Source organism: Saccostrea cucullata, unplaced genomic scaffold (genome assembly GCF_032062105.1).
Source record: "Saccostrea cucullata isolate Sc308-1 unplaced genomic scaffold, CSIRO_AGI_Scuc_v1 ctg889, whole genome shotgun sequence".
NCBI lineage: Eukaryota > Metazoa > Mollusca > Bivalvia > Ostreida > Ostreidae > Saccostrea > Saccostrea cuccullata.
In genome coordinates, this window is record NW_026932237.1 from 90,426 (window position 1) to 108,694 (window position 18,269).

The following is an 18,269-nucleotide window of genomic DNA, read 5'->3' on the forward strand; positions in this document are numbered from 1 at the left end:
TGATATGAAAAATAAATTTCATGCGTTTTATTTTTATAGAGTTACCGTCCTTCGCGTTGATCTTTATTTTCTATTTGGAAGAGTTCATATTTATTTAAGGAATGGATTTAATAATAACATTTGACTAAATGTTTATGATTATTAGGCTATGATGGGGCAGTCTTCCATCTAAATCAAAACAATTAATACATCTGTCACGATTAATGTGCCGTGACACGATACGTATCACAATATTTTAGATCAACAACTCATTATTTCTTTAGGTAAATTGCTGTGATCTTGGTTCGTCTGGTAGTTTACTATAGTTAACTATAGTTTTAAAGTATAGTAAATCAAAGTGTTCAAAGTCTTTGCCAAAGTTTTTCAAAGTGTCAAAGTTTTCGCCAAAGTTTTTCAAAGTGTCAAAGTTTTCGCCAAACACAGTGTCAAAGCCAAAGTTTTTGTGTCAAAGTTATCACTAAAGTAAATCAAAGTTTTCAAAGTGTCAAAGTTATAACTATAGTTAACTGTTAATTGTAGTAAACTGTAGTTAACTATGTATTTTTTTGTTAGGGAAGATACATGTAATAGGAGGCGTTTCGAAGATGTGAAATACCTGTTTTTGAAAATACTGGGTCGTCAAATTAATGTCTACTTCCAACCTTTTTTCTTATTTTTTGGAATCGCCCGCATGGCGCAGTGGCTAGAGCGTCTGCTCTAGAGTCGCGAAGTAAGGAGTTGATCTTACGTCACGGGTTCGAATCCCACTGTGGGACGTGGAGACCGGTCCTTCGGATGAGACCGTAAACGGAGGTCCTGTGTCGCAGGAGGTGCTGGCGCAAAAAAGATCCCTCCCTGCTTAATGGCCCAAAGTCCCGAGTATAGGACAAAATTTACAGCTCTTCACCGGCAAGTAGTGGCGTCTCCATATGAGAGAAATATTCTCGAGAGGGATATTAAACAATATACAATCTTTTTTGGACTCCTGTAGCTGGTCTAAAAAGGCATTTTCTTACATTAAATAGTCCTAGCTTATACCAAAATGCTTTATGTCCCATAATCGAAAATTGAGGGTTAAACATTTTTTCTCTTGTCTGTCTGTTTGTTTGCAAAAACTTAAAACATTGTCCGAAATTGTTGATTGGTTGGAGCTATGACTCTCATTATTTCACATTTTGTATTCCTTGTGACATGATCTTTCTTTTGGTATACCATAACATTTGACATCTTGACCTTGGAGTTTCATTCAATTTTGCAAGAATTTGTCAAACTTTAACCTTGACCATCATTTTTGAACGCTAAGTCTTGGTACTAGGGCCTTTATCATACTTTGAAATCACAAATTTTCGTGGGGGTTTAATTTTCGTTGTTTTCGAGGTATGACGAGACCCACGAATTCATGTCAACCACGAAATGAAAATGTTACATACCTAACTACTCAACAATTCTTCATCCACGAATTCAAATCCCAACGAACCAAGATTTTTACTCAAACCACGAAAATTTGACCCCACGTTAATAAGTGGTTTTACAGTATTTAAGATGAGTTTTCGTTATTACAAGAACTTTCCATCAATATAAATACTTTTTACCTTTCAACCTCGACCTTTGATTTTGATCCACTGTCAAAAAAACTTTAACCTTTACTTTTTAATCATTAAAAAAAGTCTTTTCTTTGGGCAATCTAATTAAAATTAGATGTAAGATCCATTCGCATATTCGTTAGTTTAGCGAGTATGCGAGTGGATCTTACATCTAATTTTATAAATAGATTGTTTTTTTTTTGGGAAGTAATCATCCCTTGAGGAGTTTGACTTCAAGAAACTTCTCCAAAAGCTGCCAAACGAGGCATCAGTGTTTCACAAAAGCATCTTAGTTTGAAGATTTTCTATATAAAGAGATAAGAGGCCTTCCAGCAGAAAAAAAAATCAACTCTCGTCCACATTTTAGTAAAATGGAATTGATCAATGTTGAAATTAAATTTGCATTATAAAAAAACCCATGTGTTTTCTTTTTCCAAAAAGATTTTAATATTTGTTGAATGCTTTTACTTGGTTAATACTAGGTCTTTAGTTCTGTAAATGCTTATAACCGATAAAATATTCCCAGTTTGTGATCCAATGACCAACAAGTTGCTTTCGGTGTCATAGGCAAGTCCGTATGGAATCAAATTCATGCCAGTTTCTGCTGGCTCTAACAACAGTGCTAGGAACTTCCCGTCTTTGTCAATAATTTGTACCGATCCAGTTGTGGCACAATTAACGATGATGTTACATAGAGCATCCGTGCAAACTGCGCGCGCAAGTAAACGCCTGTAACGGAAGGGCGGTCCCCTATAATTAAACCTAAAATCCCCATCACGTGTCATCGCAACTATGGCCGTCTTCATGTCAGAAATTATGACGTCACCGTTTTTGTTTTCTGTAATATAATGAGGGATACCAAATAAACAATTGTTTTTAGAGTCTTTCTGTTTGAAGACAGCAAGTTCTTTTCCGGAACTGTTGAATCGCAAGACCTTCGAGTCTTGTTTACCCGCTGTCTTCATTCCTATCAACATATCGCCATTGGATGGAGAACTGTAGACACACCAAGGAGTCCATGGATCTTTAATACTAAACAATACGTTCTTAGTTTTGTCCTTGCTAGACAAACGACAGACGTTGTGTCCATTGTCTAGATAAATAAGATCTCCGGATGACGTCACCGTGTGGGTCCCGTGACCTTTGTCGCTGACGTCAGAGATTGTGTGAAGCAAGTTGCCTGATTGGTCAGCCAAAACGAGGGTTGAAAAATCATCACTGATACAGAAACGATCTGATGGTAGAATCGTGATGTGGGTCGAGTACTTGATTCCGGGCACTTCAATGGATTTCTCCAATACTACTTCTGGTAATAGTTTCAACATTGCGTGTCTTGGACAAAAGTATACCAGTCCTGTTTATTTTATTTTTTACTAAGATAGTCAGCGTGCAAGAGATGCATGTGTGTTCATATCCGTGAAGGTTTTAAAACCGCCTTAAACCAATATCTACAAAAAAGGGAAAAAAAATAAATTGCATGAAAAAATGATCTGAAAAAACATTATGATTCTACACACAATACTTTGAAGTTGAAATTATAAAAAGATGCTTCATCGGTTTCTCATTGACAGTATCTGGTTTTTAGAAAAAAAATCTGTTGGAATACCCATGGGTACTCATTGCGTGCCGTTATACGCTAACGAGTTTTAGTATTTATTTATAAATACTTATATTCAAAGCTTCTACATGAAAAGAAGTATGTGAAAGTTGAAGATAACAAACAATGATCACTCTCAGAAACCTATAAACAAGAACCTGCTGTTGAGCTATCACCCGCCGTGGGTCCTATGAAATTAATCAAGATTACGTTGTGTAGTCGAATCTAGTATTAAAACTATAAAGCCTAACATTTAGTATGAAACGAGTCAACAAAACTACAGGCCCAGTGACAGGTTATAATACTAACAACATCATTATAAAGCCCATAGAATTTACGAAATACAAGTTAACTTTTGTTGAAATCCCAGTAACATTATTTAACTTGTCAAATCAATGAGTAGCATTTCTTTCTTTATCTTTTTGTGATCTTCAATTTGACATTTAGATTGATCAATTAACAATGTTCCTTTTTATTCTTATGCTAATGGCTAGAACCACTCAGCGGTTGTGAGCGGTAGGCAGGGGATGCTCTCTCCTCCATGGTACTCAATTCAACCCTCTGTTTACAGAGGTCTGTGTTTGCTCTGACCGTAATATGTATTGTTGAAACTGTATTTAATCTTCACATGTCATTTAAATGTTATTGACTTGACATTTAGAAACTATATTTTGTTTTAACAAACATTTCTAAATAGTAAATACATGAATTATTAACCGAAACTTTAAAAAAATCAAAGGCATGACTATTTAATTAGCTCAAAATAATATTTATACCGATAATTTTGTTTCAGCATTCATGATAAAAATCAGTGAAATAAAATAAAACGATCTAGTGAAATTTATTACATGTACCCCCCCCCCCCCCATAAAAAAAAACTGTTTTCTTATTTTTTCACGTTTATAATTCAAAACGTTTCGATAGCTCTTGCCGTATATCAGGCTTTGTAGAAATAACTCAAAATGGATCATGTGGATCGTATGGCTTAATCTTTTTTTAATTCCCGTTAAAAATTCAAAGTTACAATATATTGACCGACAGATCATGATGAACATGATAGGTTCCCTCATACATCATACTGTCCCCTCGGAGGAACAGTCTGCAAAGAATACATTTTGAAATAACTTAATAACCGAAATGTATTTGTCAAATATATACATTGTATTAACTTGAATAGGCTCCATTTAATCTATGACGTTTACTTTGATCGGTCGATTAGGAGGAAATACTTATTGAATTTGGTTACAAATATTACCCGATGATAGATGACATTTGCGGGGGGGGGGGATCACCACCCAAATCAAACCCTTTCTACAAACCTTTCGGAGTGAGGAATATCCTTCAATGAATCCTCTTGTTGTCTTCGTTTTAGTAAACGGAACAAATATTGTTTTGTCAGTTACCAACAGACTTATTTCAGTAAGAGTTATCCCGCTTGCACCTTGTTCATTTAGATCTACCCAATTTTTTTTCATTATAAAGTATATAATTAACCTAAAATCTAAAGCTTGAAGATTTTTTTTCATACTTAGTAAGTATTGAGGGAAAATTATCACTTACTTTCTATATAACTAAAATTCTTTAAATAGATCAAGAAATTTCAAATAAATAAATAAATATAAATTAAAAAAATATCAGATTCCGAGTTATGAATCTACTTTCTCTGTCAAGTTCTTGACACAGGCACCTGACCTGTGATTCCTGAATATTTTTTGTAACATGGAATTTATTTAATTCATTTTTTTTTTTTTTTCGCTGATACTCTTTAGTGTGTGTTTAGCATTATTCAATTTAAATTACCCGCTGCTTCATTATTTTAGTCATGGCTGATTTAGTGTTGGGGGATTTATATTGGGGGTGGGGGGCTTGTAACGCTGATAAATTTTTATATGTTAAAATAATGGGGGGGATAAACTTGGATCCTCCTTATAGAAACACAAATCTCTCCTAAAATGGGAGAGTCATGTATTTGAAGGTCTCATGACACCCATGGAGTGCCTCAAGGCCGCCCATAGAACCCTGCATTCAAAGACCCCCTACAGCTCCGCCGTTGTTGCATATGGAATTTATTTCACGATGAGGACAGATTTTTTTTCGGGAGTGCGAAACAAGCAAGGGTAAACATATCTTTTTTTAATAATTGGAGAATCCACTCACAGGTGAACTAATACTTACCAACCATAAGACATTGAAAGACTACCGAGCCTTAATAATTATAATTCTTTATTAACTCTGAAATGTGAAATAATTCAAGTCATATTTTTGACGGGTAATTAGTTCTTTTGAGTTTGACTTGACATATTTAGTGCAGTGCTGGCAAGTGCGTATTATTATAATTTTTTAATTCAAATATTTTTCCCTGTTCATGATTTGGATGTAAAACATATAAAAATATGTTGTTTTTTTTCAATTTGAGTTCACAGAAAATATCACATGACCTCTAAAGGACACTCTCAGTTTCACAATAGTGAAAAGAAAGAAAAAAAAAACTAATTATTTAAAAGATTTGGTAATATTCCGACTCAAAACTTCAAAACAGTATGATACATTGTAGGATGTTTAAAAACGAGAGAGAGAGAGAGAGAGAGAGAGAGAGAGAGATGGGAGCATGCTGTACACAGCGGAGCTGGTGTTCGTTCATCGATCGGAAGTCGCTCTATGTAGATCGATATCTCTCTTTACAAAACAAACTTCTTCTGCTACAGAGTCTGGTGTAGAAACACGATAGTTCACCACCGACAGGGGGGAAATAACCTCACACGCCGCGTGCAACCCCAGGCGGCAGATTCCAACCAACGGATCAACGGCAGGCGTAACCCACCCCCGCCCGGAGAAGAGTGTGTAATGTGAAATCCTCGCGTGGAGATTTTTTCAGTGCATTTTTATTGGTCGATTTTTACATTTAGTAAACACAGCAACTCGTGAACAGTTTCTCTGTTAGCACCTTCTGTTAGTTACAGATTTCTGAGTCATTTGTTGATAATGGGATAAAAATCGCGTTTTTATTTTTGTTTTTTGTGGTGACGATTCAGCTGTGTGGTTTCAAGGACAATTGAAAAAAAATGCCCGTACGGAGAGGTCATGTCGCCCCACCAAACATCTTCATTGATACAATAATCCGGAAATTTGATGGTCAAAGTAAGTTACGGTTTTGTAGTTTATACTTACCTTTCAGGCGGGAAGAAGTGTCACACATGTGACTTGAGTCTTCTGTCAAACTAGACGTGATGAAGGCACACGTGACTTGTGGAACCCTCACACTTTGCGCTTTCTACGTAATGTACATTCTGGTATAATATAATATTCATTTACCTATTGAGATAAATTATGTATGGTCAACCTCAATAGAGACATGTACATGATTGTATAATTATGTATACTTATATATAGGCCTATACATGTAGTTGCCTAGTATGTAGCCTAATGTAAGCCTAATTTTGAACTGACTAAGCAACTCTCCATTTCATTCTGTAAAAGACGAATGATAAGTCTACCCCTCTATAGTATAAAATCTTGTTGATTTTATAGTATAGAGGGGTAGCCTTATTTATCATTATCCATGTTATCTGTTAAATGGGCTGTATGAATTACAATGTAGATAGCTTTGAACAGAATTGGTTGTCAGCAATATTTTTTATGAACGTCAGCTGTTCCTACAGTCATGATAGAGATATTAAGTAAAAGTTGAATAGAACATGTGGAATATATATTAACATGATTAAGCAGGGACCTAAATACTATATGTTAATTAGTATATTGGTCCCTTGATTAATATAACATACTGCATGTGTCTTTGGAGAAGCTAAGATACTAGGTACTATGTACATGTAAATAAGAAAATAATGATGCAGAAAGAATGTAGTTTAATATAAAATGAATCATAATATTATGAAAATTAAATATTCATTGTTAAAAAGATATTTTAAAAATGCAACATTTTTTGCCCCACTCGTAAAATCTGGACAGAAGTGTCAATGCATCACCATGAGCATGATGAGGTCATGACACAATTAATTCATAATATATAAACATTGTTAACCTAAACTTAATTCAGTTTTAAAAAGGAATTAATAATTATTAAGCCTTTCAGAGATTTTTTATTACATATATACATGTTACATCACCATGTTCACAAGATGTGCATATTTTTGAATTTTCTCTAAAATCTTTTGAATATGAATATTTCAATTTACATCATAGAGTTTTCTGAACTTTTCAAATGCCCCTGGGTATATTCAGAAAATTTTCTTAGTGACAAAAATGAATGAATGAACATTTTAAATTAAAAAAATAATAATGAAATAAATGAATAAAATATTTGTAAGTCTTTCATAAAACATGATAAATTTGTTACAGTAATACATGTACGGTACATGGAAAATAAACCTCATGAAATATCAAAATTGAATTTAAAAATTTAACAAAAAGAGAATTTCACATAGGAGTAAATCAATAATTACATTTGTACAACATTCGTACATGATATTTTTTTTGCCAAGGGAAAGAGATTTACTGTATAAGTATAGAAGTCAATAATAGCTTTATCTTGTATCATATATTAAGATGAAACACATCTTAGAGAAAACGTTTGAGAGATGATCCCACCTCCCCCTCTGACATTTTCCGTTCGAGATAAGAGGCTAATTAAATCTTTGCGATGTATATTTATCCTTTATACGCGTCTAGATATCCGCGTTATTATTTCTGTTTTTTCATCTCATTGTATTTCCTCATGTCATAGATAATTCCCCTACATCGCTTCATTAACATCACTAGTGGCTGGGTGTATTGGTAGTAAATTGGTATGTGTTATGATACATGGTTATTAAGAGAGTCAATGTTATACTGGTTAAACATGTATATATGATAAAGTTCAAAAGAGGTATATGATTGTGTATTCATGCATACATGTATCTATTCAGTTATCAGTGTAGAGTGTTGTAACCTAAGACTTGGGGCTTGGGGGATGGGAAGTCAAGATCATCTTTTTTTTTTTGGTGGGGGGGGGCAAGGATTATGATTTCCAATCTGCCCCCCCCCCCCCCAAAAGAATGATCTTCCTACCTAGTCTTTGTTGGACCCAGAGGCACATATAGCAAGGATTATGATTTTCAGTCTTCTCTGCTCTTGGCTGTCCTCTCCACCTCTCTCCAGGTTATTTTCCCCCAGTTCTTTTTCTATGGTTCTCCTCCATGTTGTTTTTGGTCGGGCTTGGCATTTCCTCCATTTCCCTTTTGGGGTCCATCTAAATGCCACTCTTGTGATATATCGTTTGTTATTGGCTTTCTTAGAACAATGACCATCTCCATCTGCATTTTCATGTGCATATTGTTTCTATAGGGAATTTTAAGTTGAAAGTGTTTTGTTGCATCTAATCTATGAAAGTTAAAGTAAAATAGTCATGTGTCTATGAAAAAAAAAGATGAAATAGTTATTTTGTGTCTAAAAAATTAAAGTGAAATACGGGGTATAGTCATGGTGCATCTTTGAAAGTTAAGGTGAAAATAGTTATATGTAATTTAGTTGAGTTGAAATAGTCATGTTGTGTCTACAAAACTTAAATCATAATTTATAAATGGTCATGTTGTGTCTATAAAAGTTCAAGTGAAATAGTCATGTTGTTTCTCTATAACAGACTTGAAGTAAAATCGTCATGTGTCTTTGAAAATCAAAGAGAAATAGTCATGTTCACAGTTGTGTCTATGTAAGTTAAAGTAAAATAGCCATGTATCTTTGAGAGTCACGGAGAAATAGTCATGTTCATGTGAATTGCGTCTATAAAAGTTAAAGAGAAGTAGTCATGTTTTGTCTATGAAAGTAAAGATAAAATAGTCATGTACACATGCTGTATCTATTTGGAGAAGAAGTTCAACAGTATGTTGTGTCTATAAAAAGTAAAGTCAGGGGATTTAAAAGTTTATGTGAATTAAGGTGCATACATTGTAGAACCTGGTCATGTGCACTGATTGTCTGTTGAGATTGAATGTTTGAAAAACAATAGTGACATGTATGCTTTCCAGAGGACTTTTGGGGGAATGAGGAAGGTGGATGGTTTAATGTGGGAGTTCGGGATCCAGATTTGACTATTGGGGGTTTTTGATCAACAAAAGCAGTTTCCAACAAGAATTCAATTTACACTTTTTTTGTTCTTTGATCTAAAGTTGAATAGGGATATTAATTCAGTAGGCAAATGATTACTACTGTACTTGTTAATGCTTTTCTTAAGTGTATATTCAATTTAGGTACTAGTAAGTTCCTGTTTGATCCTGTCACCCATGTTGTGCAATGGTTAGAGTTAAGGGTGAAACGTTTACTGAATTTTGTAAACGTTTAAACGGATAGCAGTAAACGAAACGGTACCGTTTAAACGGGAGATATTCTATGTTGGATTTTTATGGCTACTTACTCATGAAACTCGAATTTTAATAATCAATTCTTTCACTTTAATATAAGTATGAGTTGTTATTACAAATTTATTGTTGGTTATTGTGATTTAACCGTAAGAATTTGAGGCGGCGGCGCATTAAATTCATTCACTTACGACCTCGTCACCCAACTGCTTGGTTTGTTTGGCTACCGGACGTAGAAAAAATAATTGTAAAGATGGATCTTTTAATCTCGAAAAAAGTAAAACAAGGCCTGCTGACTGTATTGAAACTTTTCAAAGACTTGTAAAAAATGTAATATATTTATTTAATCAAAATATATCAAGTTTTATATTTCAAGTGTCGTAAAACATCGCTAGTATTAGCAACTCGGAAATCGGAATTAATTATGTTAGCCCGTATCGGGTTTTAGATATTTTCATTCAATATGTTTCCGGTTTAGATTGGTCAAAGACGGTGTTTCTTTTGTAAATTATGAAATAAAACAATTTTTTGTGTTAAACTTTATTTCTGATAGACATTGATAATGACCTTCGTGTAAACGTTTACTCAAACTGTAAACGTTTAGAGCATATAATCGAAACGTCGCCGTTTACACGTGTAATCGTTTCGCCCTTAGTTAGAGTGGTTAAAGAAATGATCCTTACATTATGAGTTCTAATCCCACTTGGGATGTGGAGACTGGTCCTTCGGATGAGATCATATAAACCGAGATCCCATGTCGCAGTAGGTGCTGGCATGGAAAAGATCCCTCTCTGCTCAGTGGCCCAGAGTGCCGACAAAGGACAAAATTTGCAGCTCTCCACTGGCAAGTGGTGGCATCTCCATATGAGTCAAAAATTCTTGAGAAGGATGTTTAACAATAAACAATCAATCAATCTATTTCAGCTAAACTGAATTTGATATAGATTCATCCACATGAAACTTATAAATGAGGTCACCTGACCTTACGTGACCCCATCTACCAGTTTACGTATATCTGTATATCCAGGCAATATTGGATTTATAGTCATCCCCAAGTTTTTTTTTTGAATTTATGAGTACAAGTCACTACATGTATTAAATTCAGAACTTGAGGCTTCACAAAAATATGACTCAGCATTGATTAAAATTGATTTTTGAGTTAACTGGGTCCCCCCTCCCTTGCCAAGCAATTTGGTACATTTTCAAGCATAGGTACATTACTGAACATTGCTGAGACTTATGGTACAATTGTCAAAGATGGAGAAGTTATGTAAATTTAATCTAGTCAAGTAATATCATATTGTGATGGTGGGGGGTATCAACCATATCATGCATAATAAAGTGCTCAGAAGTTACTCAGTGGGGTAAATTTTTATCCAGATTAAAGCTGATGATCCAACCAATTATTATTAATACCACACTGACAGTCAGTTCCTCGAAGAGTCAGTCCATTGAATATACTGAATATGTTCTATTGAATGTACTATGTTTGAATGACTTAGCAGAAGCATTAAAATTCAAATATCTATCTATTTGATTATATAAGATAGAATTAAGCAATTGATAGTTAGAGAATACAATTAGCTTAGGGGGTTTGATTGTCTATTATAGTTTGTCTGGAAACTCTGATGGAAATCTTTGTGATTCTAATTCTGAAAATTTTATTTGTGTACATGTTTTGAAGTAAGATTTATTCATAAAGTAGAATTTTAGCTTACAACAGTTGTGGATTGGCATGTAGATGAATTCCAGCTTCATGCAGATCATGTTTTAGATCATGCCATGCCTACAAAGCCAAAAAGAGGTGACCCAAAATACATTATCAGAATCAAAATAAATGATTTGGGTGTGTTAACTGTGTTTGTAACATTAGAATATGATGCAGATGACTTTAGGCTGGAACTTCTTAAGGGTTGGGTCCCAGAGAGAGAGAGAGAGAGAGTAATTAGAGGAGGACGAAGAATTTATAAAGTCGCTCAGAAGTTTTTATATATTAATTAAATTCCAGAGTTAAAGTAGTTGTCAAAACTTTTAAAGGAAACTGATAGCAGTTAGAAGTTCATATCTAAGATCCTTTGAATGATTTAAGAAGGTCAAAGTTAATCAAATAAGTAAAGGAGCAGACATTTCTGTACAGAGTTAAATCAGAACATATGTTTTCAAACATATTTTTTTTTTTGACAAATGTTGACTTCATGCAAGATCAGTGGTCAGAGATAAGCACAGGAAAAATATGGCTCAAAACTATAACAAGAAATTTCATTTACACATCATGACTTGATTATTTCGTGTATATCTTTTCAAATTTCTTTTTCGTTTTTTTCAAGTACAGATTTCTATCGTTCTGTCAATCATTCACACATGTGAAGGAAAGCTACTCTATGGAAAGATGAATGAATATATATTTACACAGGAGATTCTTCACTGCTTGTGGGTAATTGCTGTAGACCTCACTCAGATCATTCGAGTCCAATGACCTTCAATTTTTGTAATGAAAAAAAAACATGGTATGAAAAACATTGGCAATCAGTTAGAATTGACAGAGACCGGCCATGATTATCCATATATATAATGTCTCCCACCTGGTGACTTCAATCATTATGTTCAATTTGTAGTAGAGAATAGTTGTTGTTAATAATTGTGATCAAAACATATGTTATAAGATTACGACTACTTGATGGCTCAATTTTTTGTGGAATGATAGTATGTACCTCTAATCATCAAATTAATATTCTTAAAGTAATAATAACACTTTGCATGGTTACAAAGTCATATTTCCTTTAAGGATGAAAACTTGAAATTATGTCCCCATAAAAATCCCCCCCCCCCCCCCCCCCCCCCCCCCCCCCCCGCCTTACAGAAACATTATGGACTCAACAGTATGAGAAAAATTGGCAAATCCTGCAGTTCCTCTGACAGATTGAGTTCTTATGATGCATCCATATGACTGTATATAAAGTGTACAATATATCCGATTGTGCTACCCTCAGATTAATTAAGTACTGTATAAACATTAAAAAAGGAAATTTTAGAACACAAATTTAGCGATGTGTCCTTAAAAATTATAGTATTTTATTTTTAGCAAGAATGAGATGTAATTTTATAGATTTTAAAGTGCTCACCAAAGAAGCTATTACATGTACCATGATTACAAATTAAACATAGTTTATTTTTAGCAATCTCATAACCCTTAATTGCTAATAATGCCAAAATTAAATCCTGACACTAAAAATTCTGCTTATATGGTATATTATAACTAATCTTTGTTAAATTGTATTTTTAGATGAACATTTACTCATTGTTAACAAGCAGGTTGTACTTCGATCACCTTTGGCAATTAACTTAATCACAAGCACAAATATGTGAAGTATGCAAACTCTTTGCTGCAAACACATTGTATTTTAAGAAAATTCTTAACCCAATGTTTGTCATTTAATGACACTGAGTTGTATGTAATATTTATTGATAATTTAGGGGCTCATAGTTTTTGTATGTAAATTTCAGGGCACAAAGCCTTTGTTTCTATGTTCGTATAACGAATATGTTAAATGTCACTCAATAACGAATTAAACAAAGACTGACTCGGGAAAAGAATTTACTTTTCCACATCGTAAATAAACAGACTTTTCTACTTTGGATTAATTTAGTTAACACAAAGGAAAATAAATGTGTGCACATAAAGTTTATTAGTTGTGTAAACAGTTCAGGGTAATAATTTTCTTATGTCTACGCCATTGTTGTCAGGTCAATGAACAGCTGATGAAATATTAAGTCTTTCTCAGGAGTACTCACATTATTATTTTGAACTGTGGATTATAGAATTTTCTCATTTCATTATTTTCCTTTCTGTGTTTTGAATGAACCAGTAAGATATTTTTGATCAATGTTCAACCCTAGACATTGTTTAATTAAGCTAGAAGCTGAAGGCCTCTCTGCACCTTCAAAATTTTAAATGTTCAAAATTAATTTTTTAATTAAACAATTATTAGGTTTTATTTTTACGATTGGAATTTCTTTTGAATGTTTAAATATAAATCACTCTATTTCTAACTTATAAAGAAATGCATGATTGAAAAAAGAATGCAGGATTAAATTGTTCAAGTCTTGACCCCTGGGGTAGGGTGGGGCTACAATGGGGGATCTAAGAAAAAAAGATGAAAAGAATCTTCTCAAAAACAGAATTTTAAGAATCCTAGCTTATATAGTGATGATTCAAATTTGTCCAAATCATGACCCCCTGGGAGTTTTGGAAGGTACCACAAATGGGACAGTGGTGGAGATTCAAATTTTTACTAAGTACATATAATATAGGAAAATACATCTTTAAAAATCTTCTCAAGAACAGCAAAGTTAAATGCTTTATTAATGGAAGTATCTTCCAAGTAGTATAAAATTCAGGGCCTCCCCTCCCCACCTCCCAGTAATCTTTTCAATACTAAACTGATTTGTGCTTTTTCATAGCCGATGTGCTCAGGTGAGCAATGTGGCCCATGGGTCACCTGTTAGAATTGTAATGATTTTATAAGAGCTTCACCCATTTTCAATATCGCCAAATGTTCCCTCATCATATAAGTGTAAGAAAATTTCTGTTTAAGTATACTGTACCAGAATCATTATATAAATGTCTTGTCGCAGACACGTCTTCAAAGTCTTTTTTAGATGTCAGTCTTGTTCTTGCAGATCTAAACTTTGTTAACATTAGGATCCCAAAGCATTGAAGCTTGAACTGTTCTTCTCAGCCCTTAACAAAAATAGCCGGGGAAATTGGCTTATATTAATATCCACTGGAAATTGGAGTGGTTTCCATGGCAACTGATTGAATTTGGTGTGATTAATTATTGTTTGAATGCTCGAGTCCCCTGCATACAAACAACCCTAAATTAATTTACAGAGGCAGAAGGGTTACGTTTTTAGTGCCACACTCCTAAACTTATCCCCTTTAGAGTTTTGCGAACTGAATTTAACAATCAGACAAACAGTTTATTAGCTTGGTTATGTTGAAAATTAAGTCTTGCATGCTGAATGGCTAACATTGTTAAACTTTGGGCCTCAGCTTGGGATGGATCTTAAACATAGATTTCTTGAGTAATATGGATATATACAGCAAAGAATGTAAATTTGAAGTTCCAACCAAATGTCATTGGTCAAATATATATTATAGTTTGCAGTTAAGTGTTAAGTTTTACGTTTAGTCACGATATTTTTCGTCAGATGCATCCAGCATAAACAATTCATGTAATTGGTCAACTCAAATTATCAACATTGACACGGAAATAGTCTGTTGCACGAGCAACCAATCAGGGATAAGAAGAAAGTTTCAGTCGTAAAGCTTGCGGTTAGGAGGTGTGTACAATTTATCTTGAGCGCAGCTATCAACTAGATCATGACGTAACATGAAACTAATAAAATTACACTTAGCTGCAAACTATAATATTTTACCCTAATCCTTGAGATTTCTCTATACCCATGATATTTTTTTCATCTCATCAAGTTCAAGATAATTTTAAGCAGGCTTGACTGTAATTCTATTTCTGAATCCATAGAATCCTTTGATACAAAATATAAGTTTCTTGCCAAATCAAGTTCCAGCTAACCAGGTTAGACTGTATACTGTATTAATTAATAATCCTAACTGTTTGATCTGACACCCTGTTCGGAGTTATACTGTCTACATATAATGAGTGTGTCAGAACTCCATTTATTTATCTGTTCATCATGAGCCATTAGTCAAAGGTCGTTATAGTAATAAGTCTAACTGAATGCATTGTCATTTAAATTTTTCTTTTCTAACAGATTCAGAAAAAAAATAGTTGCATCTTTTAGCATGTTAAGCTCCATAAAGAACTGATAAGGATATTTTCAGGAATGTCCTATGATGAGGATCGAGTGACACAATTTAAACTTCGGTTTAATTATAATAAATGTGAAAATCTTCGGCAATTTTAACCTCAAGGTGCTGGTCTCCAGCTTTTCTTTGTTTTGTAAATTATAATACAGTAAATCTCAATTATAAAGAACTGAATTGCCTGTAAGGAAATCTTGGTGCACAATATTTTACACACATTTAGAGAATCTTTCCAGTAAGAAGGGAGCTCCGAGGTTGTTGAAAACATTTCTTTTACTCATGACCTTGAGGAAAAACTTGCTGAAATACAATTTGACAAGCAGCTATAGTTATCATGGTTGTGTTGAACTATTTCATTTTTGAAAATATAAGTAATTGTTTATCAATTTGCTAATATGCTAATATTATGTGATGCCTTTAAGATTTAGATGTGTTAGATTATGTTTGAGATTTGTTTTTAAACATGATTGATAAAAGACATTAGTGGAATAGCTTTATTACTACAGCTATTAAACATTGTGGAATATAATAAAAGAGTATCTAATTCCAGAACTGCAAAATTATAATTAAGTCAAATTTGATGAAGAAAATTTGAGCCATCAAAGTGATCTAATTTTAATTCTAATCAATTCATATTACAAGTTTTCCTAATTATATGATTATAGGTTTAAACATCAGCTTATAGTCATTAATTCTCTAATGAAGTATTATTATAAACCATATAAATATTCAGCTCCAACTTTGTACAGTAATGTATAGAGCATATTGTTCTGATCGATATACTGGTACAGAAAAAATATATTTCATCTGTGCATGTCTGATTGACATTATGTTTGAGCAGAGTGGAGAGAAAATGAAACATTTGTGTGTACTTAGATGAAGCATTTCCATGGAAATCATTTATATCACAATAAATCTGCACGTCTCTAGCCATGAATTGGACAAGTATAAAGGAACTTCAGTCCATCAGTGCCCATCAATCAAAGCCATTCTGCTTCATATCAGGGTCTGCAGAGTGTTTGTCTCCAGAGGGCTAAAGTTACTGTTTTTTGACAGCATTCAAACACTTGAATGAGACAGATTTATGGCAAATTGGTTCTTTTGATTGTTCTGTAGTTTGAATTTATTGATTAAGTGTGACATTATATCTTTTTGGAACACATCATCAAAACATCTAGAGATATTGTGAAGGATCAATACCGTTTCCTTAATACTAGATCAACTTAGATGATGCAACTAATGTTTTACTGAGAAAAAAAAATATGTTTGTAAGGACAATTTGTCAATCAGATTTGTCTTTAAGTCTATGGTGTAACATTACTGTGAAATGTATAATTACAGATTAGCAAATAGTAAGCATTAAGTTTTAATCACTTTCTACAAATAAATTATAAAAATCAAAATATACAATTCTTTTTATGGGATGGTTTATTGAATTCATCTCTATTAATTTGTATTGGGCTACTTTTGATTGGAGAATGTAATGTATACTATACATGTGATATTGCCTGTTGCTAAAAATGCAAGTATTTTGTGAATTTTCAACACATAATTCAATCAGCATAGATTTAAGTACTCTGAGTATTTTCATTATTGTTTTATACTTGTGTATCCCCATTATGCTACTGAGATTATTATAGTGATGAAAATTTTTTACTGTATATATGCTAGGAATTTTTCGAAGAATAATTTGGCATTAAAGAATCACCACAAGTAAAATTAAATTATTCGCTCTTATTTCTAAAATGCTGAAAAAGAGAAGATAAAATCTTAAATTTCATGGGAAAAAAATCTAATTGCAAATAAATGATCTCACAATCTGAGGTCGAGAAGTCCTAGAGTTCATAAAATGAGGTTTTTGGATAAAATTAGGAATCAACAGTACTGTAATATTATTACATGTAAATTAGTTGTAAAAAAAAAAAAAAAAATAGGTTTCATCAGACATTAATTAATGATTTCTGGGATCAATCACTTTTGTTTGGTAAATAAGTTAATTTTAATAAACTCTTCCTTTTTTTCCAGACAGGAAGTTTGTGATTGCCAACGCTCAGATAGAGACCTATCCCATCATCTTCTGTAACGATGGGTTCTGTGAACTCACCGGGTACTCGCGAGCGGAGGTCATGCAGAAATCGTGTCTGTGCGAGTTTCTACACGGACCCACGACGAGCACGTACTCGATACTGCAGATGAAGGAGGCCCTCCGCGGGACGGAAGAAAAGCAGGTGGAAGTCATGTACACACGCAAGGATGGTAAGTCAGTTACCGAAAGTAAATACAGTCAGACCTCATTATATTGAACTTGATTGGACAGAGAAAAGAATTATTGAAGGATTTTAGATATTGAAAAATCACATATTTTCGTGGGGACAAATTTTTGTGGTTTGAGTAAAAACTCTTGGTTCGTGGTGATTTGAATTCATGGTCGAGGAATTGTTTAGTAGTTATGTATGTAACATTTAACATTTCGTGGAGAACCTGAATTCGTCGGTCTTGATCTTTAAACCTCAAAAACAATGAAAATTTAACCTTCCTGAAATTTGTGATTTCACAGTTTTATAGAAGTTTTTTCTTTTTTTTTCTTTTTTCTGCGTGGTATTAATTTACACTATGTACATGGTCACAAATTTTCTGCGGAATATTGTCCCATCGTACTTAATATATATGTAAGGCTTAAAATGTCTAGGAAATCTGCATAATTGTTTACTTGTGGAATAAACAAAAAGAGAGATTCCTCAGAATTATGACCCCGTTAAAAAAAATATGTGTACAGTTTTCAGGGTGAAAATTCTTAAGAGTTAAGCATGAGACTAAAAAGTCACTGACATATCCATGTTATTCAAGATATCGGTGTCTGAGATACCAAAGTTCAACTGTAGATTTAAGTGGAGTGCATATATATATTTATCCAG

General features: G+C 33.4%; 2 protein-coding genes across 3 annotated transcripts in view; one reads left to right on the top strand and one right to left on the bottom strand.

The window, feature by feature from the left end:
- Positions 1-1,992: 1,992 nt before the first annotated feature.
- Positions 1,993-4,535, bottom strand: LOC134234706 (uncharacterized). The gene is made up of 2 exons (XM_062716761.1): positions 4,479-4,535; positions 1,993-3,010 (listed from the first exon to the last, which is right to left on the bottom strand). Exon 2 carries the CDS (start codon positions 2,885-2,887, stop codon positions 2,027-2,029), a length of 861 nt encoding a protein of 286 aa, XP_062572745.1. The 5' UTR covers positions 2,888-3,010; positions 4,479-4,535; the 3' UTR covers positions 1,993-2,026.
- A 1,258-nt stretch (positions 4,536-5,793) lies between these two features.
- The window catches only part of LOC134234697 (potassium voltage-gated channel subfamily H member 6-like), a 44,151-nt gene continuing 31,675 nt past the window's right edge, over positions 5,794-18,269 (top strand). Inside the window, exons 1-2 of one of the 2 annotated variants that reach the window (XM_062716748.1) lie at positions 5,794-6,297; positions 17,380-17,610. In XM_062716748.1, the coding sequence (XP_062572732.1) occupies positions 6,222-6,297; positions 17,380-17,610 (307 nt within the window). In that variant the 5' untranslated portion in view covers positions 5,794-6,221. The remainder of the gene's footprint in view (positions 6,298-17,379; positions 17,611-18,269) is intronic. The other variant, XM_062716749.1, reaches the window with a different exon arrangement.

What these genes read in the sequence shown, in the direction of transcription:
- LOC134234706 (XM_062716761.1), bottom strand. Translation starts at nt 2,887, where the DNA reads ATGTTGAAACTATTACCAGAAGTAGTATTGGAGAAATCCATTGAAGTG.